The following is a 25951-nucleotide window of genomic DNA, read 5'->3' as shown; positions in this document are numbered from 1 at the left end:
TTCGCGCCCCCCGGCGGAGTGCCGCCTCGAGCGTTTTGTGCTCACCTGGGGGCCTCGAGCACCGCTTACGTTGCCCTGCGTTCCCCTGTCTCTGAGAACTTTGGCAGCCGTCGGTTCCGCGCGGAGCCTCAGCCGCGTGTAACGCCGCGTTGAGGCGCAGCCCCAGAAAAAGGGCAGCCCGCGCCTGTGTGAGATCCCTGCGCTGCCGGCAGGCGCTGACCTGGCCTTCAGAGAAACCTGTGTGTAAGGCCGAGCTCCGAAATGAGCTATTTTGTCATCACCGGTTACTTGGCATCGTCGTTGCCGAGGAAGGGCATGGAGAGCTGCCCGTGTGCTCCGCTCTCGGCCGTCCTGCTGTGGTGCCGCGTTGGTCCCAGCAGAGCCTGCCAGAAGTTCCCTGCAGGCTGTGTGCGGCCTTTCCCTTTCCCTGGCCACGCTCAGATCTCACAGAATGCCCTGCACTGCTCTTACGGGCTGGTTTGGCTGTGCGAGGGCTCCGCTTTCAAGAATAGAACCAAAGGCCTTATTAGCATAGCAGCATTCAAATGTGTAGGCAAAAATAGCTGAAATGCCATTACATCTTGTTAAAAAGGCTGAGGCTGTCTCCTCTTATCTTGATGGAGTGCAGCTCCAATAGTCAGCCTTTTCAGAGTCTCCTTGCGTTGTGTTTGCTCTTGAGGAGTTTCATCACTGGCTATACTCCCGGCTTTGGGGGTGTGCAATCAGTGGGGCAAACGGAAGATCTGGTGAGGGAACGTTTCATTAAACTGCACCCAGTGGTGTCTGGCAGGGCCAGGGCTGCCCAATGGCTGCGCTAACTGCAGTGTGCTCCGTTTCAGGGGAAGCTGACAGCAAGAGAGCGGATTCTTCTGCTGCTGGACCCCGACAGCTTTGATGAATATGACATGTTTGTGGAACACAGATGTTCTGACTTTGGGATGGACTCCAGTAAGAATAAGGTATTTTTATTTCACGTAACTCTTGTTTCTTTGTCCTCTGCTGTGTAGCCAGCCATGTGATTGAAGATAAGTTCTTCTGTTTGCACACAGTTTGTTTTGGGTTTGGAAAGTGTTTGTGAATTTCCTTTTGTTGCTTGTAATTTCCATGTAACAGCTCATGAGGTTTATTTTTACATCATTTAAATTTGATTTTTTTTTTTAGGACATTACCTGTTTGTTTCAAGTACTGCTGTCTTATGTTCGTCTGTCAAGTCAGAGATACATGCAATGCAAATCCATTTTACGTGTATAGATACATCTGTATTTGCATTTAAAATGTATATTATACAAATGTGGATCCTTCTGCCTCTCTACAGATATCTTAGAGCTATAGGCTGAAATAAGTCAGATCTGTGCATACGCTTGCCAAACTGCAGTCATTAAATCCTTTAGGGCCTGAAAACGTGACGTGTCTGCATGTTCAAGCAGTTGTGCTGGTTTGCTGGGAAGCTGCAATCTGCCTCACTTATGCTGTTTTTGATATGTGGCCATATATCCTAAACCAACAAGGTACATGAGGTGTGTTATGTAGAGGAAAAATCTGTGGCTCCCTGAAGTCTCTCACAGTGACATTGATGCCTGGTGATAAATTACTACCTGCAAAGAGTATTTTGTTGCTGTGTCCTGCAGAAGTGACTGATGAACGTGCTGGGCTGCGTAGGTGGTTACTGCAGATTAGCCTATTGAAGGTGAACCTTCCTGTAGGTTACTCTGATTTGGAATGTGTAGGAAACTGTGACAGGTGTATCACAGCCACGTGCTGAGTGCAGTGACTGCAGTTTCAGATTCCACAGTTATTAAACTAGCTGATCGTTTTGCAGTCCTTCCATTGCCAGGCTGCGTGCCGTGGTGAGGGAGGGCTTGGTAGGCTTCCACCCTCAGAAGGGCTTCTTTTCATTTCCTGTGGCCAGGTTGCTGACAGGACTCAGTGCTGGAAGGGTGGCGCTCGCTGAGTGTGGGAGGAAACATCTTTTCTTCTATGGGTAATTTCTTACTTTGTTCCCCCAGCAAACTGAATTAACTCCTGTGTTGCTTTTCATGGTAGTTCACAATGCTGCACCCCACAGTGCTGTTAACAAAGCACTGTCTCTGAAGATGAAGGGAGCAGTGAAATCCTGAGAGTGACAGCTGGGTTAATTTTTGCCTTGTCCTTCAGAATTCACCTTTCAGTGAGCTGCAGATTGTGTTTACAGAGTGCAGCCTCACAGCTGATGACCTAATTGGTGGGCAGTGAGCTGGAATATTAGTTTAGCATTGAATTGCTCTGGGTACCTGGAAGTTTCCAAAGGTATGGTAAAACCTGTACTTCATCCAGAACACTGTATGGGCTGTTAGGAGCCATCTTTGCAGTATGATGGCTGGAGCTGGAGAGGTGTTTAATGCTTTTCTGCATGTCAGGAGGTGGTGGCAGTGCTGTCTGCGCAGCTTGAGAAAAGTCCCCAAAATATGTGCAAACAGATTGCCTTGGGTATAAATGGGTCTTAGAGCAGAGGTTTTTTTAATTTTTTTTTTTCCTCCTAGGCAGCAAAAAGCATTGAGATGCTTGGAATTCCTTTATGGCAATGCAGTTCCTCTGCTGTTTTGAAAAACATCCATATACTTAAAAGTGAGACAACATCAGTGGGGAAACTTCAGGATTCACATGCTGTATCTCCTCTTTCATCTTCTCCCTTACTTACAGGGTAAAAAATGGAACAGGTCAAGCTGAAGTGTTTTGGATTCTGTATTTTATGACCTTTCTCAAGAAAGATTTATATATGGTGCCCATTCTTTTAAAAACATCTGATTCTAATAAAACATACATCCTGTCTCTAAGGACATGATTTGCCTTAACTCTAGACATGCTGAAATTTGAGGGGAAAGTGCAAAACTCATAAATCTTCAGATTCATATGTAACTTTTATGTGATGTTACCTGCAGTGTTCTTTTCCAGAGCTGAAGCAAGTCTTTATGGAGCCTCCACTGCAAAAATAAAGACCAGTCCTTCCACACTTAGTCTTTACCTTAACCTTGTTCTCAGTGCTTCTTAATGGAGGTTGTTGTATTTTGAGATATAAATATCTATAATTATTTTTGATTTTTTTTTTTTTTTCTATTGCAGTACCCTGGAGACAGTGTGGTGACTGGCCGTGGACGGATTAATGGGAGACTGGCTTATGTTTTCAGTCAGGTATGTTTCTGTTTTTTGTTTCTGTAAACAGCATGAACTTATCCTTTGAAATAAATACGCTGTATTTCACTGTGGCCATGTAGTAACGTACCTGTTTACCACCTGCCATTAAGCATAAGATAAACACAGCATCCTGTGGGAGGAAGCAGTGCACTTTGAGACAAGAAGAGGCAAAAGAGATCTTTCCCAGACCATTTTTTTGGTGAGAGTTGCAGTTGTAGGTAAGGTTGAGATGAAGTAAGTGATGAATGCAGCACTTATTTGGTACCTTATTTGGGGATGGAGATATCTCTGAGCGCAGTGTGTTGCAAGTAGTGAGAGCTCTGGCTGTGCCTGCAGTTGGAGGTGTTGTGATTGGACTCCTGCAGCCATGGGCAGTCCTGCAAATGTCAGTAGAGTGCTTTGTGAGCCCTGGGAACCACCTTTCCACTTGGAAGGTGCAGGTCTGGTGCTGCCTGCTGGAGATACCAACTGGAATTGCATTGGGTTGAATTCGTGGTTAAGGGCACCTGAGAAACCCTGAACTGTTCTTCAGGTTTCAGTGATCTGGTTAATCAAAGAGACTGATAGTATATAAATAGATAAATTGCATGTTTTATATTAAAAGTATTTTAGAGGAAACACCATAGGTGGAATTTATCTTGGAAGAGTCTTAACACAGTGGAAGAAGAGCTTTCTTCTAAGTTGCTGATATCTGCCTTTCTGTGCTGGGCTACCAAAAGCCTTTGTTCAAGTTGCTTCCACGGCCAGAGTGGTTGTTGCCATCTTGCTCGCACTGAGGCATACACTGTGCCTGTTTTGTCTTGGGTATGTCGTTCTTCCAGGGGAGGGCACTCTTGTTGTGTGGGCTTGAAGAGGAGCCGAACAGTTTCTTTGTTCAAATAACACAAGGTAGAGGGCAGTTCTTATAAGGGTTTCAATGTGTCCCTTCATCATGTGTTGTTTTTAAAAAATATTTTTTAAAAAGACCTTATGCATCTCCAAATTCAGCTGCCACTTGAGGTGTTACTTCCTTTTTGCTTCAGCTACTAGTCGTGATGTTTTCTGCCAGCTGAGTTTTTAGAGTTTCTTTGAGAGTAAAACTTAGAGGGAATACATCAGTGAAGCTGACCAGAAGTTAACCCTGGGTGCCAGGTATCACCATCCCTCTTCCCTTCTGGATCAGCCCCAGGGCTCCTTCTTGCTCTTTCACAATCTCACAGCACAGTCCCAGAGGTAGCACCAACTGTCTATTTTGGCTGGCATTGTTGCTGCAGCACCCATAAAAGAATAATAAACTCTTGGAGCATAACTCATGAGTATAGAACAGTGGCGTGTTTTCATTTGTGATTTCTGCCTGTTGGCAGCTTTATCCTACTGCCACCCTTTGCAGTAGGACTCTACTTACAGTGACATTTCTCAGGCTTACTCCAGTATTGATAACATCTCTGAAAGAGTAACATGTATTTGTAGAAGAAGAGTGTTTGAAGAATAATAAAAGCAAATGAGACACAGTGAATTTGTGATTTGAACGTAGAATCTACTGGCAAATGCATAAAAGATATTTTTACTTGTAAACAAGGTTGGATTGACCACGATTGATCTGCAGGCTGCTGTACAGAGTCATGTTGCCTTGGAGCAATATGCTAAATGTAGAGCAGTGCAGGATTATACTGTTTACTTGACACGTTTTTCATCAAGGTCGGTTATTGGGATTCGTTTGGCTGCTTGTTATTGAAAAGATTCTTTCCATAATCTCAGAATTTGTTTTGTTTCCAGGATTTTACTGTATTTGGAGGCAGTTTGTCTGGAGCTCACGCCCAGAAGATCTGCAAGGTAATATTTCACAATAGAAAACAGCAACAAAAAAATTGCCAGTTTTCTTTTTCCGATCTGTTGTGCTAATAATTTTGGAGGAAATGCTTTGTAGTGACTTTAGTGGGCTGTGGTCGGATGTTGCTGGCAGTCTCAGAATGCCTGTGTCCTTATAGTTTGGTAAGGGGTGGGAGCACAGCTGAGCAGAGGGGTGTCCTCTGGGAGCTCTTCAAGCTGTTGTAAGTAACGTCCACTTTAAGTTGATTTTTCTGTTGTGTGCAAAAAACCAGAGAGACATACAAATATGAGCATGGATTAACTAGCCATCGTCTGTGGGGGAAATATGGAATGACTTGGAAATTCTGTTATGTGGAAATGTAGTGTTTATTAAAAGAAATGTAACAAGTAAACAATCTGAAGACAGACAACAATGTAGAGGTCACCTTGATACCAAGCTGCTATTATCAGGCACGTGTGGCTGTTGGTCCTCATTTGCTCTCCTGTCTCACTGAAAAAGCTGATGTTGGAATCCCAGGGGTGTGGAGGGCAGCAGCTGTTTCATGCATGAGTATTCAGTGGCATGGGCTGATGAAAACTTCTAGATTTTTTTTTGCTATGGGATTGGAAACAAGGTGTATGGAGCTCAAGGCCTTTTCTTCTGCTGGAAATAACTATTTTTTGGCATAACCTCCTATGCAGTGAGGAGATCTAAAAGTAGAAGACACAAAGACTTTGGGCTGAGTAATAACTACTTGGCTTTACCAGCTCTTGGTATCAGCAAAGGTGTTTGTATTACCCTTTTACATCAGAGCTCTGAAATGTTTCTTTGTGGTGGGAGTAACGTGATGGTACTGGGATGCCTTCTGCTGGTTTGTTTGTGACCTGTTACTTCTGAAACAGCAGGGAGCGGTGGCAGAACTGGAAGACACGAGTCCTTCCTAACTGATACTGTGTTTGCCATCAGCACCAGTGGTAGACATTGAAGTTTGAAGGCTCTGTGTGCATCAGTTGCTCAGTCTGTGAGGCTGCAGCTTGGCAGTGGAGAGCTGCATGGTGAGGTATCTGTCTCACTTCTTTTAGTTCTTATTGAGCTGAGTTCTGGGAAGCAGAAATCTGTTCTGGGAGACAGTCTTGGCTGCTGCAGAACCTATGAATTGCTTGAGGCATGTAAAATGAAGTGAAGTTGCTGCCCCTCAACAGGACTTCTGCCTTTGGCTGTCATTGTTCTGCACATCTTTTCCTGGAGCTCAGGTATTTGGCATTTGCAGGGTAGGTAGGGCTGGGCTACAGGCGACATACTCCTTTTGCAGAAGAGCTGTATGTACTGGTATGGCAAAAAAAAAGTCTCACATACGAGTAGTCTAAATATGTACTAAATATGTAGAATTTCAGTATCTGGAAAAATCATGGAAGTAAAAAATGAATGCATATATATGTCCTTGGGAAATAGCAAACTGTGTCAGTAAACTTGTTTCACTGACCTGGTAGGATAACAGGCTTCCTGGGAAGGCAATAAATGTCAACTGGTTTCTAATAAGACATTTGATCACGCCGTGCGTAACATCCCTGTAAGCAAACAAGGCTGCTCATGGAGCCTCTGCTTGCAGCCCATACAGATGCTTTTAAAATGCTGGACTGTATTTGATTGCAGAATCATTCTCCATGTCTGCCACAGTGGTGATCCAACTGTTAAATGAACATCCAGGCACAAAGTTTGAAGGATCCCTATTTTACATGCAGTGACTGCAAATAGGAGTGATGCCAGCTGAGAGCTACACAGAGACAGTTATCAGCAATCCGTGTTCAGGCTGCAATTTTGGTACTGCTAGGGTATGTTGATATGAATGTCGTGACGTCCTTTCTGTTTTTCCAGGCAATAAAACCCTGCTTTCTGCTGTTGATGCTGTAAGCACTTTGAAAGGCAGGGCTGAAGATTTAGAAATCTTAAAAAGTTAAAGACTGGATATGATTGGGTAAAAATGATTGCAAGGGCAGGAAAAAACATCAAACTAGAGACTGACAGACCACGTGCAGTTCTACAGGAAAATGACTGAAGAACCAAAGCAGATCTTATTACTATTTACCAGTGCTGTAATGTTAGGAAAATGCCAAACTCCTCTGCTTGTGGCACTGTAGCAAAGGGTTTGGTGGTACAGCGTGGGTATGGAGCTGCACAGCTGGTAAGGCAGATAAAGGACACGAGAGGGGTTAAATGTGTGCCTTTTAGCCTCCAGTCTGAGTGAGGCTGTATGGGAACTGTTGAGTCCAGGCCTGAACCACTGATTGAACACCTGGGGAAGGACTGGTCAGCCCTGAGAGCACAGGTGAAGGAAACTCAGCTGTGTGACTGGAAGGGGTGGAGCCTGGCTGCACCTCTCTTAGACCTCATTTAAGGGCTGACTGCCACTGGGGAAGGGTCTCTGGTTGGAGATCCCTCCTTGTGGAGCTTTCCCTGCAAACCTGGACTCTTCTGATACAGGTGAGCAATCTTCTGCCCTTCCTTTATGGCACCTTTTTATTTTGCTGCTCCTCCTGCCATCACACCTTTGTTGTAATATCTTTCCCATCATATTTTGATCTCTCCAATTGCTACAGACTCAAAATGCAGTATGTCAGTAAGGTGTTAAGGATTGTAATTAATGCAAGCAAACGAGATGCGAAGTGCTATGTAAGCAGCTCAAAGTCTGTCACATGATTTTCTTCCTGGAGGATGTACAGTTTGATAGGGAAGGGCTGCCCTGGTGTTGTAAGTAGGTAACCAAGTGTCTGTGTTCATCTCCAGGTCATGGATCAGGCTGCCATGGTTGGAGCACCTGTCATTGGGCTCAATGACTCGGGAGGAGCCCGCATTCAGGAAGGGGTGGAGTCGCTGGCTGGCTATGCAGACATCTTCTTGGTGAGTAGCCTGCTGCTTGAGCACGGGTAGTGCTGAATGTTGGCCAACACTGTGATCTGATGAAAAGCTCTGTAGGAGCTGCACTACAGCGTGGGCTTTGTCAGAAGAATAGAAAATTAAGCAATTTACTTAATTAGAAAAAAAACTATAAATATTTTTAGTTATTTTAGTGAATAACTTTGATTCACACTGAGTTACAGCTTGTGTGTGTTGGGATGTAACTTCTTTCAAAATGTCTCAGACAAATGCATAAACAAGTGGGCATGCTGTGCTTTGGAGTGTTTTGTTAGGTGACTGATGGCTGTGATCCACCACTAGCTGTCTCTGTGGCTGCTCAGAAATACAGACCTGTTAAGAATTTCACAGAGCAAGCTTGCTTTCTGTAGGGCTGATAAATGGTGAAACTTTTCTGCAGCAGAAAAAGGGACTTTAAGTAAACCCACCAACCTGTGCTTGAAAGTAACTTGAGAATGTGCAGCAGAAGCACCAGGTGTTCTGTCAAGGTGGTCGATGAGGGGAGGGAAAAAAAAATGCAAGTAAGAGGTTTCTGTGCAAAGAACAGTTCTGAATACAGTGGAACTTGTTGATGTTAGCACTTGAGGACGTGCAGAACTGATTGGACTGGTGGAAGTTTTATGTTATACAGCATTTTTGTGACTAAAGCAAGATTTTTCTTTTACATACACTATTGATCTTTTTTTCCCTAAAATGACATTATTTGATATGCCTACCAAAATGCATGGTTTTAAAGGATGGTTTGTACTTTCTGTAGAAATGAGAAATACCACTTATTATAAATGATAGGAAAAGTAGTAATCATAAACACCTCTTAGAGCTATTTTGAAAACAAATGACAGAAAGATTCCAAGATGTCTTACTGACAGTTTTCTTTTGCTTTAGTTTGTGTGCATTTCTGGCTTTTTGGTTGGTGGTTTTTAACATACTGGCAGCTGCTTGAGTCACTGCAATGCCATCTGACGTTTGTGCCGTTAACCCAAAGGACAAAGTTCAGCCTGCTTTCAGTTTTTTCTTTTTCAAACCTTGTGCTATTTTGTTTTTCTGTTGCCTTAATAAATGGCAGGCCATGATCAACTATCAGCTTTGCTGATTTAGAATAGAATTACAGAATAATTCCAGTCCAGAGAGTCATCTGGTGGTGTACAGACCAATGTTCTGCCCAAACCAGGGCTGATTTTTAACAACAAACCAGGTTGCTTCATCTCATCTAGCCATGTTATGAATGTCTCTAGGGACAGACACTTGGCAGCCTTGCTGAACTATTCTCATGGTGACGTTTTTTCGGTTATCTCTTGCTGTGATTTGTACCACTTGGTTCTCATCCTCTTCTTGTGCATTTCCCAGGAGAGTATTGTGCTTTTCCACAGGAGTCCCTCAGCACATCTGCAGGTATCATAGAATCACAAGGTTGGAAACGACCTATAAGATCATCTAGTCCAACCATCCTCACATTATCACTGCTCCCACAAGCACTACGCCAGATCTCGCAGCTCCTCATCCAGGTGCCTCTTAAACACTGCCAGGGACGGCAACTCCACCACCTCCCTGGGCAGCCATTCCAGTGCCTGACCACTCCCTGAGAGAAAAAGTTCTTCCTCATGTCCAACCTAAACCTCCTCTGGTACAGCTTGCGGCCGTTTCCCCAGGTTCTGTTTGTTGCCAGGGAGAAGAGGCCAAACCCCTCCTCACCCCAACCTCCCTTCAGGAAGTTGCAGAGTGCAATGAGGTCTCCCCTGAGCCTCCTCTTCTCCAGACTGAACAATCCCAGCTCCCTCAGCCTCTCCTCATAGGATTTGTGCTCCAGACCCCTCACCAGTTTCGTTGCCCTTCTCTGGACACGCTCCAGGGCCTCAATGTTTTTCCTGAGTGAGGGGCCCAAAACTGAACACAGTACTTGAGGTGTGGCCTCACCAGAGCTGAGTACAGGGGATGATCACCTCCCTGCTCCTGCTGGCCACACCATTTCTAATGCAGGCCAGGATGCCGTTGGCCCTCTCAGCCACCTGGGCACACTGTCAGCTCATGTTCAGTCGAGCATCAACCAGCACCCCCAGGACTCTTACCTCTTCACGCTCATCCAGCCACTCGTCCCCAAGCCCACAGCGCTGCTTGGAATTACTGTGGCCAAAGTGCAGGACCCAACATTTGGCCTTGTTGAACCTCATCACATTCATCTCATCCCAATGATCCAGCTTACCTACATCCTTCTGAAGGGCCTCCCTGCCCTCAGGCAGATCAACACCACCTCTTAACTTGGTGTCATCTGCAAAATCTGCAAACTTACTGAGGGTGCACTCAATCCCTTCATCTAGGTCATCAATAAAGATATATAGGTATATAAAGGATATATAGGACATAAAGGTAGCAGCAAGCTCTCCCTCTGGCTTCTCTTCTCTGTGCTCAGCAGTCCCCATTCCCATGGCCTCTTACTGCCTGCTGACTGCTTGAGTCCCATGACTATCGTGGGGGCATCTTCCATTATGTCCCAGTTTGTCAGGCTTGTACTGGGGCCTAAAACAGGGTGTGATCTCCATGTGTAGCCATCAGAAGCTGGCAGTCTTGTTTGGAAATGCCTTGCGTGAGCCTCCATTTCTAATAAGTTTCAATACTTCAGAGAATTGTGAGGCGCAGAAATGATAGGTTCACTGATGCTTTAAGTGTATTGCTGAGCTCCAGTTAATGCTCAAATCACTCATCTTTGGTTTACATAGATGCAGCATTCCTGGTGTTGCTGCTGACCACTGCTGTATGCTGTTTCTGATCCCTGTGGATCTTTTTACTTCAGAGCAGGCTGGTAGCGATGCACAGAGAAATCAAATTCGTTGCCACTTGGAAGATGTGACAAGTGAATTCCTTGCTTAGACACTTCCTTTCAGCATCGTGCAGTGGGTTTGTTCTCAGTATGAGGTGTGATGTCTCCTTCTCTCTAATTAAGGCAGGTGAATGTGGTGGCAGTTCAGTTTTGGGAAGTGCACGCACTTAATTTACTTCTGTCATTAAAACTGCATGTCTTTGTGTTTTCTGTTGCAGAGAAATGTTCTGTGTTCTGGGCTGGTGCCTCAGATCTCACTCATCATGGGGCCCTGTGCTGGTGGAGCTGTGTATTCTCCTGCTTTAACTGACTTCACATTCATGGTGAAGGTAAGGGTGGAGCAGATCCTGCCTAGCTGCTGGTAAATGGAGTCGGTCAAATCAGACCCAATGTCAGGGTTTGTTTGGAGATGGGCTCCTGCTTCACTAAAGGCCTGGAAACTGCTGCAGGAATATCATTAACACCACTGTGATATTACCAACTGTTAATGTCATGGATGGCAGCACTGAATTAGTCCTGTGCCACTGTTTTGCACGTTGGATAGATGAAGATATGATTAATCTTTTGTTAAAAAGCACTTTTGTTTAAGCTGTAGTTCTAAATAAAGTAGTTCTGAAGCTTTAATACAGAAGTGCTTAATATATTTTCAAACTGCAAACTGCTGGTGGTTGGTTGTGCTGCTGGCAGGTATGGACTGCAGGTGGGTTGTGGTGGTTACTGCTCAAGGCACAGACAGGACATGTTGAAAGAGGCTGTGTCAGGTGGTTTGTAGAAAAAGAGTTGGTCATGTCTGTGAGGAGCTTCAGAAAGATTTTTGTTACTGAGTTTTTTAACATCTGAAATCAGTGTATGTTGGTGGGATGGAACAAACATTTCACCCCTTCACACTTTTTTTTTGCACTTCATGCTAATACTTGAACTGGTAGATCCAGAATTACTCTTTCCTACTCACTTTAAATTTAGAATTGTAGAGTCATTCTGTGTTCCAGTTGTTCTAAGTTCTATGGGTACTCAGCAAAAAAAGTCCTTCCATCCATCTTCCTTTGGGTCTCTTAGCATTTATGGGTCTTTCCTTTTCCTAAGAAATAGCTGCACTGTTGTCTTTACCTCATGATATTTGTCTCAGGTTACTTTTCTGTATAAGCTATTAATGTCTATAGAGTTTGGTACAGAAATGGAAAATAAAAGATGTGCAGAAACTGCAAAATACACCTCTGGGTTGAGACTGGGTTAAATGAAATTGAATTCAGTTTATTCTTCGTGGGAAGTCAAGAATAAATTTCCAAAGAAACCTGTAGGTAACTGCATTTTCTGTGGATTTCAGTATAATGTATCAGGGATTTTTTTTAGGAAGTTTTTTCCAATCTTGAACAGTTCTCTTATTTTGAGGAAAGTCTCTCAGGACAGCAGCTTTCCTTTGCTGCTTCTGCAGCTTGGTTGTGGCATTTACACGCTGGTTTGCTTTATTCTCTCCCCTAGGATACGTCCTATCTGTTCATCACTGGCCCAGATGTAGTTAAGTCTGTTACCAATGAAGATGTCACACAGGAGCAGCTCGGGGGAGCGAAGACGCACACGGCTGTGTCTGGTGAGAGCTGGGAAGTTTTATTTCATGCTCTGATTTTCTTTAACAGAAGTGGCTGTTGGAGCTGCTGTGAACCTCATACTGATTCTTGTGGGCATGGCTGTCACCTGAGGAGAAGGGATGAAACTGCTGAGCACAGGATCTTGCTGTGTGCAGGGCTCGTACCAATCCCTCTTAGTGGTGGAAGACGAAGTAGGAAAAGTGGGAGTGTGGCAGAGTTCTGGGATTTTGAGGAGAAAGCAGCAAATCCACAAATGATTATACAAGTGGAAAGGCTGTAGGAGAGCAGAGCTCACAAGGAAGGTTTGGGATGGTGGTTTTTGTGTGGTTTTCCCCCAGAAATGGGTTGAAGGATTCTTAGCAATCCCTTGTTCTTGTCCTAGGAACGTCCTTTCCATTTGGCCTAGTATTTTTTTTATTTTCTTTTCCTCTGGGGAGACTTAGTGTCTCCTTGATCTCGAGGCTCCAATTGGCTGTGGGATTTCAAACAGTGTGAACTGGACTGATGTGAACCAAAGCGACGTGTGTGTGCACCCCTGCCTCAGATCCAGCCCTTGTGAGAGAACACAGGGAAAAGCTTGAGCTCTGGGTTGCATTGCACAAGGCTGGGATCCAGCTCGATCTATGACAGCTGATAAACCAGTTTACACTGTTTTAAATACAGAATCAACAATCCAGAGCTCTTCTGGAAAAAGATTGATACAGCCACACATTTTCTAGGTATTTTTAACTGGTCAGATCTGATTGCTTAAAATTCCTGATTGTTAATTGCTTAAGTTTAAAGTTTTCCCTTGTCTTTATGGATGTATACTTGAAAACGAAACACTGCAAAGTAATTTCAAAACTGCTTCTTTCCAGGAGTGGCACACAGGGCCTTTGAGAACGACATAGATGCCTTACTTAACCTCCGAGAGTTCTTTAATTATTTACCTCTTAGCAACCGTGACCCGGCTCCAGTCTGTGAGTGCCACGATCCCAGGTGAGAGGAGGCTGGCTGAGCTCTCTGCTTTCTGACCACTGCATTTCATGGCTTCTCTGGCTCAACGGACATAAATGTGTTCTGATAATTGTGTTACACTGTGGGAACGTGGAAAGTGTTCAGATGTGTGTGTGCATAACGTATGTCCTCACTGTTAACATTACTTTATGAAAATTAAATTTGTGCTGTGTACAGGATATGGGGGAAATAATCTCTGTCCAGTTCACAGCTCTTCAGACAGACACAGTGAGGCAGAAGACAGCACAGTAAGGTGCAGTGGGGAGATCCTGCCCTGCTCTGTCACTATTGGGTAGGCTTTGGTCACCAAATGTAGAGGCTGGGATGGGATGATGAGGTACAGGAGGCATTAGGCAGCTGTCTGGAAGGTCTGTTGTGTAGCTGACAACAAAGGAAGGACTCATCACTTCAAGACTGGAAAACAGAAAAATGGCAAAATATGCCAAGAGATGAAGGGACAGCCTGGGAGTCAGCACAGCACTGGTTCAGTAGGCAGCCTTGCTAGCAGCAGGACAGACAGAATGTCAGTGGAATAAAAGCTGTTTAACCAAAGATCTGACTGCAGCCTTAGCTCAGCCCTTCCTGTGCACATCCCCTAAAAGGTCTCCATCCTCTCCTCTATGACATCTGCTCCTATCTTTGTTCATCCTTTCCATTTTGTAGATGCATATGATTTATATCTTGTGCTTTCTTGCACCCTTGAAAATTTTAACGTGGGCATTGGGAAGGTTATCCTTATCCTTTCTTTATGCCTCTGTCTCGTAATGTCTCTGTCTTGTATACTCTGTCTTGTAACATCTTTCAAGCAGTTTTTTCGTATCAATGTTGGAAATCACTGCTGTGGTAAATGAAATACATTGTTCTCTGTTAAGAGAAATAAGTGTGCTAACTGCTGTGAAGAGGATGGTCAGACAAGTCGATTAGTTACTGGTCCTAACATTTCCTGCCATGTTCATCTCGTACAATTGTGAAGCTGGGAGACTTTCTTTTAGTGACAAATCCAGTATTGCTGGGTGAACATGGAGCACTATTGCTGAGGTGGGCAATAGTTTCTTTCTAAGCATTCAGCATATTGTACTGAAATAGTCTGGTATTTTAATTTCATTTATGGAAACAACTGTCTGTTTTGTAATCAGTGTATCTTACATTGGGCAGTTTATTTATCTGGGAAAAGCTGTCAGTTATCCCATGGCTGCTAATGTATGGGAGACTGATTAGTTCTGTTTTATGCAGTGTCAGATACAGTAGTAGAGGATCACAGTATAATAAGTGCTCAATAATTGGTGTTAAGAACTTCAATTTAGTTGTTTTTCTACGTGTGAAGATAAATTTACCTGTGTGTATATAGTGATATCTCCAATATTGATCAAATTGTGTGCTCCTAATACTTAATATTGGTGATGCTTCATCTGCACATGCTGCCTTGAACTGATGGGTTGGCAGTCACAGCCCACTCCTCCCATTTCTTTCTCACTGGACCATTTTCATGCCAGGAGAAATTGCCTCTAATGATGTAAACGAAACATTACATCCTTTCATCTTCATTGCTAACTCCAACCATGTTGGTTTCTTCCCCCCTGCAGATAGGTTCTTTGTGGTGCTGATGACATCAGGTTTGGCAGCTGAAACCCCTGTTGGTTACAGTTGTTTCTTTTGTTTTGAATTCCCTAAAAAATTAGAAAGTTCCTATGGTGATTGTCCTCTGCCTTTGAGGAGTGTCTGGTACATCCCATTTGTGGGATGTGATTTATTTTTTGTCTGTAAACAAGTTATGTTTCCTCTGAAGCCTGAGGAATGTGCACGCGTCCAGGAGGAGCCTGGGAACCTCACACAGGGCCATTTTGCATTTAACAGAAACCACTGTTGACCTGGGTGAGTTTCTCGGGCTGTCGCAGGCTTCAGATGACTGCCTTGATGATGAGCAACAAATCTTCTCAGATAAATGGGATTTCAAACATAAATGAGGTCTCTCAGCCTCGTGAGTCCTGGGACTCCACTGGCAAGCTCCAGATGTCCTTTATCTCTGACAGTTAGAGATTTTTTTTCCCTGAGATTTCCTGGGTAATGTCTTTGTTTGCCAGTGGTTGTTCATTTTAATGCCGTTATGATTTCCATCTCTGCCTTATAGCTCTGTGAATTTATGGGAGCAATACTTTCATTTCTCCATTTTCCTTATCCTTTGGGATATCTCAGAATACAATCTGGAGGTAACAGGAAGATTTTAAAGCATATTCATAGTTACTTTCTGGGAAAGTAAAAGTTTCTGAATCCATTGTAACTTAACATTGATTGTGCTCATCAGATTAAGACTTAATTATATCGTTTGAATATATTTGCATGCAAATCTCTTAATTGTGGGAATACAGTGGAGGTGCTGTTGTGGCTCTCAGCAGGAGATGTGTCTGTTTGGTCCACTGCAGGTGAGTGCAGACACAGGAGTGGGGCTGATGCTCCTACTCTTTGCCTGAGATTGACAAACTGCAGACCGTGTTTCCAGTTTTAAATTGAACTGCTAGAGTCTTATGCTGTACTGTTTTAAAGGTACTAAACCATGGCATTGTTAAAACATAGAAAAGTACAGCTGTGACTCACAGCAGCTGATATACATGCAGCCCCCCCACCTTGGGACTGTGAATGAGTCCAAAGACCCCATGAATGCCAGCACATGTAAGTCGTTAATGAAACTATTGGAGATGGGTAACTGACAGAGCTGCTAACAGGGTGTTAAACGTCAAGCTCTTGAAGTGCGGGGATGATGAGATACCCAGAGATACTTGAAACCCAGTGCTTAAACTGAAGAAGCTGTGAATGGATGTTCTGCCCTCCCACAGTCTCTACCTGTTTGGTAGGGGTGAGAAGTATGGAAGTACGGAGAGGTTCCCAGTGATTGATTCAGATCACAAGCATACAGTGTGGGCGGAGGCAGCATCGGAGTTGTAAATGTGAGAGGAATGACAAGAAGCCTTGCTCTGCCACTGGAGAGGTCACTGTGTGTATCTGTAAGCACTGCAGTGGTGGACTGTTGTGCTTCTGCACTGTGCTTAGCACTACCAAATAATTTCCCCATCGCTGAGCTGTGCTCCAGCAGAGGAGCAGTCCCCTGTGCTGTGGGCCCCTCCTGCCAGAGGAGGAGCAGTGTTTCCAGCAATGATTTTGTAGACAAAAATACATCTCTAAAAGAGATGTCTCCACCATCAAGAGATGGATCAGGCTTTCCTCCTCCAGGAGGAGCTCAGAGCAACAGGTAACCCATGCGTGAGCCCTCAGTGGCCCAAAGCATAACTGTCTGCTGCAAAGAGGACTGCTTTTTCCCCACGTTTGAGTAGCAGTTCCCATGATGTTTCAGCGAGATGGCATTGGCATTGTTTGCCTGAGCTTTAGGTCTTGGTGTTCATCTGATCTGTTAAGTGTTATTGCTTGGATTTGTTTTCTGCAGTGACCGTTTGGTTCCTGAGCTGGACACAATTGTCCCTATGGAATCCACCAAAGCCTACGATATGCTGGATATCATACGCTCCGTAAGTCTGCAGTCTGAGCCTTGCTGAGAAGAATGTGAACGTATCATGTCCCATGTGTAAGGGACATGTTCCCTCAGTTGTTAATGAGGGAAGGAAACCAATATGGTGCCATTTCAGATCTGTTTTTCAGTCTTTGGAGGTTACTGTTTTTTCCCCTGTTTAGCAGTCATGCATGAAGGGACAGCAGCAATGGCAGAAGTGAGATGTTTGTGGGGGAAAAGGGTCTCAGTGCTTGTTTTCAGTATCAATCAAACAGCATGCACAGCTGTACAGATGAGAGTACTGCTGTATAAATCTAATGGAATTTTACTAAAGCAGCATAGGCATTGTTGGGAATTCTCTTGCCTAGCTTTGCCTAATTCATTTTTTGTCAGTTTTAATGACTTAATACATTGAAAACAGCTGTGCAGAGAACAGGGTTGTAAAAAAACAAACAAACAAACAAAAAAAAACAACCAGAAACAAATCCAAAAAATCAAACAAAACCCAGTTCTGGTATGTGTAACTGTTACAGCCCTGCAGAGCACCTGGGGGTCCCTGTTCTGAATGTTCAGGTTCCCAGGTTGGCCCAGGATCCTGTGGTAGATGACAGACCTGGGAAGAGCAGCCTCGTAGGCAGTGAATACAAATGGTGGCTGGGGGAGCTCAGCTGAGCTCATGGCATCCTTCCAGACTTTTCCCTTCTGCTGTTTTATCTGACTGTCTCTCCCCACACGCATGCATTCAGCCAATGCTTTTCAGTGTGCAACTGGCTGCATTCAGATCCATTTTGGTGGGTTAAGAAAAGCTCAGAATGGGTTTTTAACCTGCAGGTTCTTCTCTTCTCAATGTCCCTACTCTCTGTTCTGTGTCAGAAAGTGAGGTTTAAAAATTTGGAAGTGAATTAGGAAAAAAACCCACACCCACAGACCCTGAGAAGTATTAAGTAAGGAAATAAAACTGCTTAAATAATAAATAATTGAAACTTTTCACGCATCGGAAGGGACAGGCAGGCTGTGGTGTGTGTAGGAGAAGTTGCCATCAAGAGCTGCAAAGAAGGCATTAAGGGCAGAACACAGCAGGAGAGGAGCAGAAATGCAGCCATGTGTAGGTGTCGCTACTGCTCCATCTGGAATGATCATCTTCTTTGAACTTGAATATTGATGCTGCTTTCTGTACTGGTGGATGTCACTTTGCAGAGCACGCATGGGGGCTTCCAGCTCAGGGAAGTGCAGCTGCAAGGGTTTGTGTTTGCAGTGAGATCTTTTTGGCACAGTGTTCTCCTGCTGCGCAGAGCACTGCTTCCCCTTCTGTTGTGCACAAACAACACTGCTGGTCAGCACAGAGGTCGTCATCCACAGCAGAGCATGATACATTTGGCCCTCGGAAGGAAATGCTCTGGATTTGCAAAGAAGCAAAGTATGAATTAAACAGATAATGAAAAGTCCCCAGGTTCCAAGGAGTGTGATTTGCCTTCTGTTCTTGGAAGCTGTCTCTTAAAGTGCAGTCTGTCAGTGGTGTGCTGAGGGTAAAAATGGTTAGCATCTGATTGGGATTTCTGTGGTAAGTTAGAACAGGTTTACTGCAGAGGAAATGCCACAAAGATGATTTTATCTGCTGGGGTGCTTAATTGGCCATTCTGAGAGTAAACGCAGTGCCGATTACTTCCTGTAAAGACAAAAAGATTTCTTCTTTTTTTATTTTATTCTACAAGTTCTGCTAACGTTTCTCATACTAACAGCTGTGTGTGTATATAAATACACATGAAGGCATCATTCTAAGGGCTCTGCCAACCTGTCCTCCGTACAGATTGTTGACGAAAGGGAATTCTTTGAGATCATGCCATCCTACGCCAGAAACATCGTTGTGGGCTTTGCCAGGATGAACGGGAGGACAGTCGGCATCGTGGGCAACCAACCCAAAGTAGCATCAGGTTGGGGACAGCTGCGTGCTTCTGATGTGCTGCCGCCTCCTGGTTTGGTTTTGTTTCCTTGTTGCCCTCTTTGTAAGGCTGGTTGGCTGCCGGATGAGCTGTGGATGGTTTGTGTGGCCTGCCACTGCTTCATGCTGCTTTCCTAATGCCTGTTTTGTTTGAAATCTCACTGTTGTGCAGCTGTGTGACTTGCCTGTTGCATTGTTGCAAGAAGACCTGAAAAAAAGGTTAATTTCTTTATCAACGTGATGGTCTTGCTCTTGGGTAACTGAAGGGCTGCTGTATCTAGCACAAGAGGCCACCAGTGGTCTGGCAGCGGCTGAGACTGACTGATTAAGCAGAGTCTGGAGCCTGCACGCTTGCTTCTACAGCATTAGAATGCCCCAATCTGTTCTGTAGTGCAGCTCTTCTGTAAAATGAGAAGCATTCAGACATGCAGACAAGTGTGTGGAGCTCACACAATTCAGACGTGAAGAGACAAATATCTCTAGCTTAGATCACCTTTTTTGAACTGCAGAAGGGATTTTGATTTCTCTCCTTAACAGCTGGATAACTTCTGAGGAGACTGAATGCTGACCAGCCAGTGCCTTGGCTACCCCAGTACCCGACAGTCAGTGGGTTTTGGTATTATTTTAGTCCTCAGATGGTATTCTCAGTTTGAAGATAGTTAATATTTGAGGTGTCCTTATGTGCATCTTGTATGGGTTTGATATAACAGCACGTGTGATTCTAACTGGCAGTGACACAGAACAGAAATACTTTGCAACTATTCCCCAAAATGCTAATCCTTTACAATGCATTAGTGCCTTTGTTTTTTAATGGGGAACTCCATTGTTCCAATATGACTGACTGGGGAAAAATAATTAAAGAGAAAATCACAGAAAAACAATTTAATTTACAAGGGTGTGATTTAAACTGACTTTCTGGCATAGGAGCTGTCTGTGCACAGCAGTCACTGCGGGAAGAGGTGGAAATTGCCTGCAGTGTTTCAGAAGGATGAAGGGGTGCCAGGTGACTGCAGCTGGTGGTCAGCTTAGTGCTCAGACAGCAAACCTTGATGATGATCTCCATGTTACTGCAGACAGGATTTTTTGTTTTGTTTTCCTTTTGAGAAGACAGTACAGCTTAACTACAGCATGGCTTTGATGCTGCCTTGAATTACTGCCTATAGCACGTCATTCACACCTTACTGTTTTCTCATCTCCAGGGTGCTTAGATATAAATTCTTCTGTCAAGGGAGCCCGCTTTGTTCGCTTCTGTGATGCATTCAACATCCCTCTCATTACTTTTGTGGACGTTCCTGGGTTTTTGCCAGGTATGCTGTGTCCTTGTGTTCCTATTGGCTGTGGGTGGGGAAGCAGCAGGGGGTGGTGGTGCTAAAACCAATCTTACAACTCTGTAAGAAGAGCTGTTTACTGTACCAAAGCTTAAATATGCCAGACTTTAAAATGTTACTCAGAAAGTACAGCAGTCATCACAATAAGATATTGAAATATGCAAATTATGTTCCAGAAAAATGAGTGCCTAAATAAGGCAGTGCTGTCGTTTCTGTGTGCTCTGACAGAGCTGCAGGGCTTTGCTGAGGAGAGGCCAACTCGCAGCACAGCGGTGCTGAGGTCAGGCTGGAAGCACTGGGGTGAGTGTAGCTGGCCAGGGCTGGGTGTAGGTAGGAAACCATCAGCCCCCAAAAGCTGTGTGCCCTGCTGTTTGGGATTGCAGCTCAATTGCACAGTGGGTGACTGAGGCCTGTCCAGGGCTCACACCGTGTTCTCTGGAGAAATCCTTGTCATAAATGACATGGAAGTCACTTTGTTCTCCTTTACTATGATGAGACTCCGCTTTGAAAGCTCAGGTTCTTTCATGCTCCAAGCATTGCTCAGATCAGAACATCCATGAGTTAAAGGGTTTGAGATTAGACTTTCCTCAGCATTAGTTACATGAGCAGTTAATGTTAAAATGAAAACTAGAAAACAGCCTATGTGAGGAATAGAAAGTCTCCAATACAATGGAATATGAGGTTAACACTAGTATAAAAACTGTTAAGGCTTCCCTCAGGGCCTCTACTAGACATCAAAACATCAGAATGCTGCTGTCAATGTTCTGTTTCTTGCTTTACTATACATGTAATGTGTTTTATCAGCGAGGCAATAGAGGTGTTAAGAGAACCTTCTATTCCTTCTTGACCACTTTCCTTTCTCTCCTGTTGTTGCTGCACTCTCCTCTTGTTTGGATCACAAAGCAGCTTGGTTCTCCTTAGAACTTCAGGGGCTGCAATGTGGACAGATACAATCCAAGAACAAAGCTATTTGTGTGGCACTAATTGTTAGAAATATTAACTGTGCTAGAAATATTAACTGAAATATTACACCACTTACTGTGGTGTAATAGAATGTTGTCTTAGAAGCAGATAAAGGGAAGACATAAAAATAGAGCTGAAGAAATAAGACCTGAGACTTTACACTGATTATGAACTGTTATATTTCACAGAGTTTGGAAAGATGAATACACTGCCATTAGAAATATCAATTGAAGTAATGTATTCTGAGTGTGGTGGTCACTACTTCTGTGTTCAGTAGGGTAAGAGGTGTACAAAACGGTTCAGGCAGTGTGTGCAGATAGCAATTAAGGATAAAAACACAGAACAAATTTGGGAGCAATTTGATGTCCAGAGTTCATATTAATTTCACAATGTAAATGGTTCCAATAACAGCTGGACTGAGGTTGTATTCGAAGCACTCGCAGTGACTGCCTGCTCTGCTTTAAGAGTGAGTGAAGTACTGCCTGGATTGCAGGATCTGTGCTTGCCACCTCCTGGGTGTAGGCTGAGGATCTCAGCTGTGTTCAGGCTCCTTCCTGCAATGAGACCTGATTGTTCTGATGTCTGCTGCTGGGGAGTGCCTGCAGGCTTGGTGTGTCCGACGGTCTGCAGGGAAATATAGGAATCCAAAGTGAAATTGCAGTTAAGAAGGGACATTTGTGAGGGTAGGCATGCAGTATTGGGCAATCAAATTACACTTGAAATCAAGCTACCAAATTTTAAAAAATCTCACAAAAAACAAATTTTAACTTTAAAAATAATTTTTTTGTAAGATAGATGAACTGTCAGACAGTAACTGCAGAGTTACATGCACAGTGGCCTGAAATGCAGGATTGCTAGAAATAATGTGCACGTGGTTGCCATTTCCAAGTGCTGGTCCTTGAAACATGTCTCATCCAATACACGTGCTTTCCCATTGTGGCAGACAAGTAGGAGCACTGAGGCAGAGCCCTCCTGTGCAGGTGTGTGGGTACAGAAGGCAGAGCAGTGCCACGCATCTTCTGGCTGTTAGTCTTTTGGTGATGAATCAGCTGTCTTCCTTTCTATGTATGCAAAGCTTGTCTTTGGTTTCTTAGATTCTGTAAAAGGCATTTCCAGAGTTACTTTTGTCGGTTCCTCAGATCATGTTCCCTCAACTAGCTGCCACAGCTGGGGCTGTTAGTGCTTAGATTTTTATTTTTTAAGGTAACGATTTGCTAGAGCTGGACCTCAACAGAGATTTGCAGCTGCTGAATATTCTGATAGGATCTTTAGAGAAGTTATGATCCTAGGCCTGTGTCTGGGGCAGAACTTTGTAGAACATCCTCTAAAGCAGATGACTTGTGTTCCTATTTGCTGTGTGCTGTCAGTCTCCAGAATTACTGGCTGTGAGATTCCTTTTAGGAGACTCCATGCTCTGTCCTTTAAGGGCTGTGGTCTTGGGCTTGCTTGAAGGAGGCGTGGGTCTTTGGTGTGTGGTAGCCAAGCTGCCTTTCCTTACTCTCTAGAAGAAAGGGTTTTGGAAGAGAGCTGCTTTCTGGAAGTGAATGTGGGTTGTATGTTTCTCTGCTAATCAGATTTGGAGTACTGAAAACTATGGAATATTATTCTGTTCCTATGAAGAAACCATCTGGTGAGCATTGCATTTCTGTGACCTTACGCTCAGACTTCGTGCTGCTTTTGGCAAGGGATTTTTCATTCAGTTGCTCAGCATCTAGTGGAGAACATCACCTGGGCTGTTACCTGCTCCTGCTATTAACAGGGCTCTGGTTGTTTGTAGTGTGCTCCTGGTAATGACAAGATGAAGACACCTAATTGCACGTGAAGTTTTTGTGAACTTCCCAGAGTGACAGATACGACTTCTGCCATTTGCAGGTACAGCTCAGGAGTACGGAGGGATCATACGTCATGGTGCAAAACTACTGTTTGCTTTTGCAGAAGCAACTGTGCCTAAAATTACTGTAATCACCAGAAAAGTAAGTTGGTATTAATTCTGTGGTGTTATTTTATAAAGTAAGTTCCTGTTTTCACCAATAGCAGTTCTGGTTATGTGGAGCTTCTTATGTCTGCCCCCACTTTGCCTTCTGTAGTGGTGACACCTCAATTTGTCCTGTTTGGTAACACCTCTTCGTGCCAATTTACAAGTGATCACTTCTTCTGTTCTCAAAATATTTTCACAGTTCCCTTTTGTCTCTGTGCTCCTCCGAATCCATGTTTCTGCTCTTTGCTTTCTCCCTAGAAAGCCTTCAGTCAAATATTTGTTCTCTGTCATCTGTCTGTGTCATCCCTCTGCAAGAGGCAATCTTTGTCATCTCCTCTGTTCTTGCAACTTCAGACTCCAGTTCCAGAAGCAGTGCTGATTGTGCCTCTTTTCTGTTTGCTTTGCAGGTTTGATGCTTCTGTGCTTTTCCTTCTTCCATGTACTTTTCCTGTACCCTCCTCAGTTTCCTTTTCTCTTTTTCTGTAAGGTACATGACACCATGCTTCTCTAAGTTCCTAAAAAGCTTAGCTAAACATCTCTCTGCTTTCTCCTTTCCTGGTCTGTCCCTCTTGTTCTGTTTGGTGCTGTTGTTTGGTGGTTGTTTCTTTCATTTGTGATAGGCATTTGACAGCAGTGAAACTGAAAGAGCTGCTCAGGTTTCTCTTCCTTTGCCATGACTGAATATTGCCATTCTCTTCTTCCCAAACTTGCATCCTTGCTGTCACTTTAAGTAGTGCCCTGAAACACTTGGCTGTGCCTTGCTCTGCAGTTCTGCAGTATTTGTTTACCATTGCTGCCTGGACTACTTCCAGGTCCAGAGTGGAGCACTGCAGAATCTGAGTGCTGCATCCCCTGGCCAGGAGCTCCCAGAAGCACGCTAGTTTATTTGAATACACGTGCAGGGTGAGGCCTGGTGCTGCAGACAGGCACAGACTCCTCTTTTCTGCCTTCAGGAAGGTTTTATATTCCAACAGCTCCCTTCCTGCTTTTATGTGGTTTCAAGTTTGTGAAGCTTAGCCTTAGGAGGTGGCTGCAGGCAAGTTTTTACAATTCTTCATTGTTTTTATGAGTGGGAATGTCTTGAATGTGTGTTTGCATAGACTCAGTGTCTGATACTAGCGTGTTGAGTAAGGTGTGTGCACTCTTACAGGTAAAAATGTAGCTTCACTTGCTTGTTGTTGGAACAGTAGAAGTTGCAAGAGGAAAGTAAATTGTTGCTGTGGTGAGGTCACTCACACTAACCAATCTGGGGTTTGTTCCAGGCTTATGGCGGCGCCTATGATGTGATGAGCTCAAAGCACTTAAGAGGAGATGCAAACTATGCCTGGCCAACTGCAGAGGTGGCAGTGATGGGGGCAAAGGTAAATAACTGCAGGCTGACTCACGCAGTGTGCAGCAGCCATCGCTGCTCAGTAGTGAGAGGAAGACTGGTGATGATTTTGCCGAAGCAATTTGCCCAATGCCCATGCAGTCTGGGGAGGTGGTAAAGAAGGCATCTGTGCCCTGTATGGGTTGAACATCTGTGGGCTTTATCTTCCCAGGGTGCTGTGCAGATCATTTTCAGAGGAAAAGAGACAGATGCAGAGGCAGAATATGTGGATAAATTTGCAAACCCCTTTCCGGCAGCTATGAGAGGTACTGTTATCACGTGTGTTGTGTCCCTTGTTTTGAGTTTGCTATTGCTTGTAGTTAGTACGCATTTAGTACACATTTTGCTGTAAGTCATTTAGCCAAGAAATTTGTGTCCAGAAAAGTCTCAATCTAGACCAGAAAACTAAACTGCCCATCTGAATGGCTTTGGATGGGAAGAGACTGGAACAGTGTGGGGACTGCAGTGGAAAGAAGGCATACTTTCAGTTTTGAGAAGCATCTCAAAACTCATACTGTTAATTAAAATTATAAGTGCTTAGGCAATCTACTTGATGGTTCTAGATGCTGACTGGTGGCCTTGAGAAACGGTCTGGTTCAGTTCAGTGTTTTTTCCCAGAGCTCCTTGGTGTGAATTTTTCTGCTCTTCTTATAAAAGGACTTTTACCTCTAGCTTTGAAGCATTACCTGTGCTCTGGAAGGCAGTTCTGTAGGCTCTGTAGTCAGCTCTGCATCTTTCCAGTTTATGCTGCTTTACCCAATTAATAAGCTTTGTGTTTCATTTCAATCCTCTTAATAGTGCCCCACAGCTGGGAAGACTTAGTCAAGCTCATCACTACAGCTAGTGTGTACAGCATCACTCCCTTTGGTTTGCTGTTACTGCTGTTAGGGCCAGGAAAAAAAAGACTTGTGAACGTGCAAAGTTAAGGGATTCTTCTAACTTTAAGTCAAACTAATCAGTAGTAGAAATGATATCTCTAAGACTTTGCAGTAACAGGGGAAGCATTCAGTGAGTAAAGCCCACTCCATAAATTATCTTTTTTGGTTGGCTAACTTTTTTTGGGAAAAAAAAGTTTCTTGTTTTAACATTTGACACAGGACTATTTTCTCTTCAGGCTAGTTTAAATTCTTAAGTTAATTTGTAACTTATGAACAGTCGATCCCAAGAGTTATTTTAGGTTTGTGAATTTAAATCACAGCTGAGATACAAAAGGTTGAGGGAAGCTGTTTGTGTGGTTTGTTTTTACAGGGTTTGTTGATGATATCATCCAGCCTTCAACCACCCGCATGCGCATCTGCCATGACCTCGACGTGCTGGCAAGTAAAAGCCAGACCAACCCCTGGAAGAAACATGCTAACATCCCACTGTGAGTGTGGGGAGGAACCCAGCCCTGGCAGTGCCTGAATGCAAGTCCTTTCTGTCACGTGGCAGTCTACTCTGCCATAGAAGTATTTCATTTTGATTTTGCTAGTGCTTGTCAATAAATCATAGTACATACCTCATTCAACTTAGGATCTTCATAAACCTTTCTTTGTGGGTTGATAAATGACACAGACTGCAGTGCCTGCTGCAGGCGAGCTGCTATGGGTTATTTAGGGCTGAATG

The 25951-nt window shown here is 44.0% G+C and overlaps 1 protein-coding gene across 1 annotated transcript; it reads left to right on the top strand.

Annotated features, from left to right (window-relative positions):
- The first annotated feature begins 819 nt into the window (after positions 1-819).
- Positions 820-25853, top strand: PCCB (propionyl-CoA carboxylase subunit beta). The gene is made up of 14 exons (XM_010716572.3): positions 820-959; positions 3100-3168; positions 4927-4983; positions 7745-7858; positions 10907-11017; positions 12168-12276; positions 13132-13252; positions 16707-16788; positions 18577-18700; positions 19908-20015; positions 22872-22972; positions 24240-24338; positions 24519-24612; positions 25595-25853. The coding sequence occupies exons 1-14, from the start codon at positions 906-908 to the stop codon at positions 25714-25716; spliced, it is 1365 nt and encodes a 454-aa protein (XP_010714874.3). The 5' UTR covers positions 820-905; the 3' UTR covers positions 25717-25853.
- Positions 25854-25951: the final 98 nt, after the last annotated feature.

This window comes from Meleagris gallopavo, chromosome 11 (genome assembly GCF_000146605.3).
Source record: "Meleagris gallopavo isolate NT-WF06-2002-E0010 breed Aviagen turkey brand Nicholas breeding stock chromosome 11, Turkey_5.1, whole genome shotgun sequence".
Taxonomy (NCBI): domain Eukaryota; kingdom Metazoa; phylum Chordata; class Aves; order Galliformes; family Phasianidae; genus Meleagris; species Meleagris gallopavo.
This window is presented reverse-complemented; position numbering and strand designations above follow the sequence as displayed.

Bases quoted from the DNA above. Each gene is read 5' to 3' on its own strand.
- PCCB (XM_010716572.3), top strand. From the start codon at position 906: ATGTTTGTGGAACACAGATGTTCTGACTTTGGGATGGACTCCAGTAAG. The intron at 7,859-10,906 runs GTGAGTAGCCTG...TTTCTGTTGCAG, and splicing joins GCTATGCAGACATCTTCTTG to AGAAATGTTCTGTGTTCTGG. The intron at 13,253-16,706 runs GTGAGAGGAGGC...TGTTTTCTGCAG, and splicing joins TGTGAGTGCCACGATCCCAG to TGACCGTTTGGTTCCTGAGC.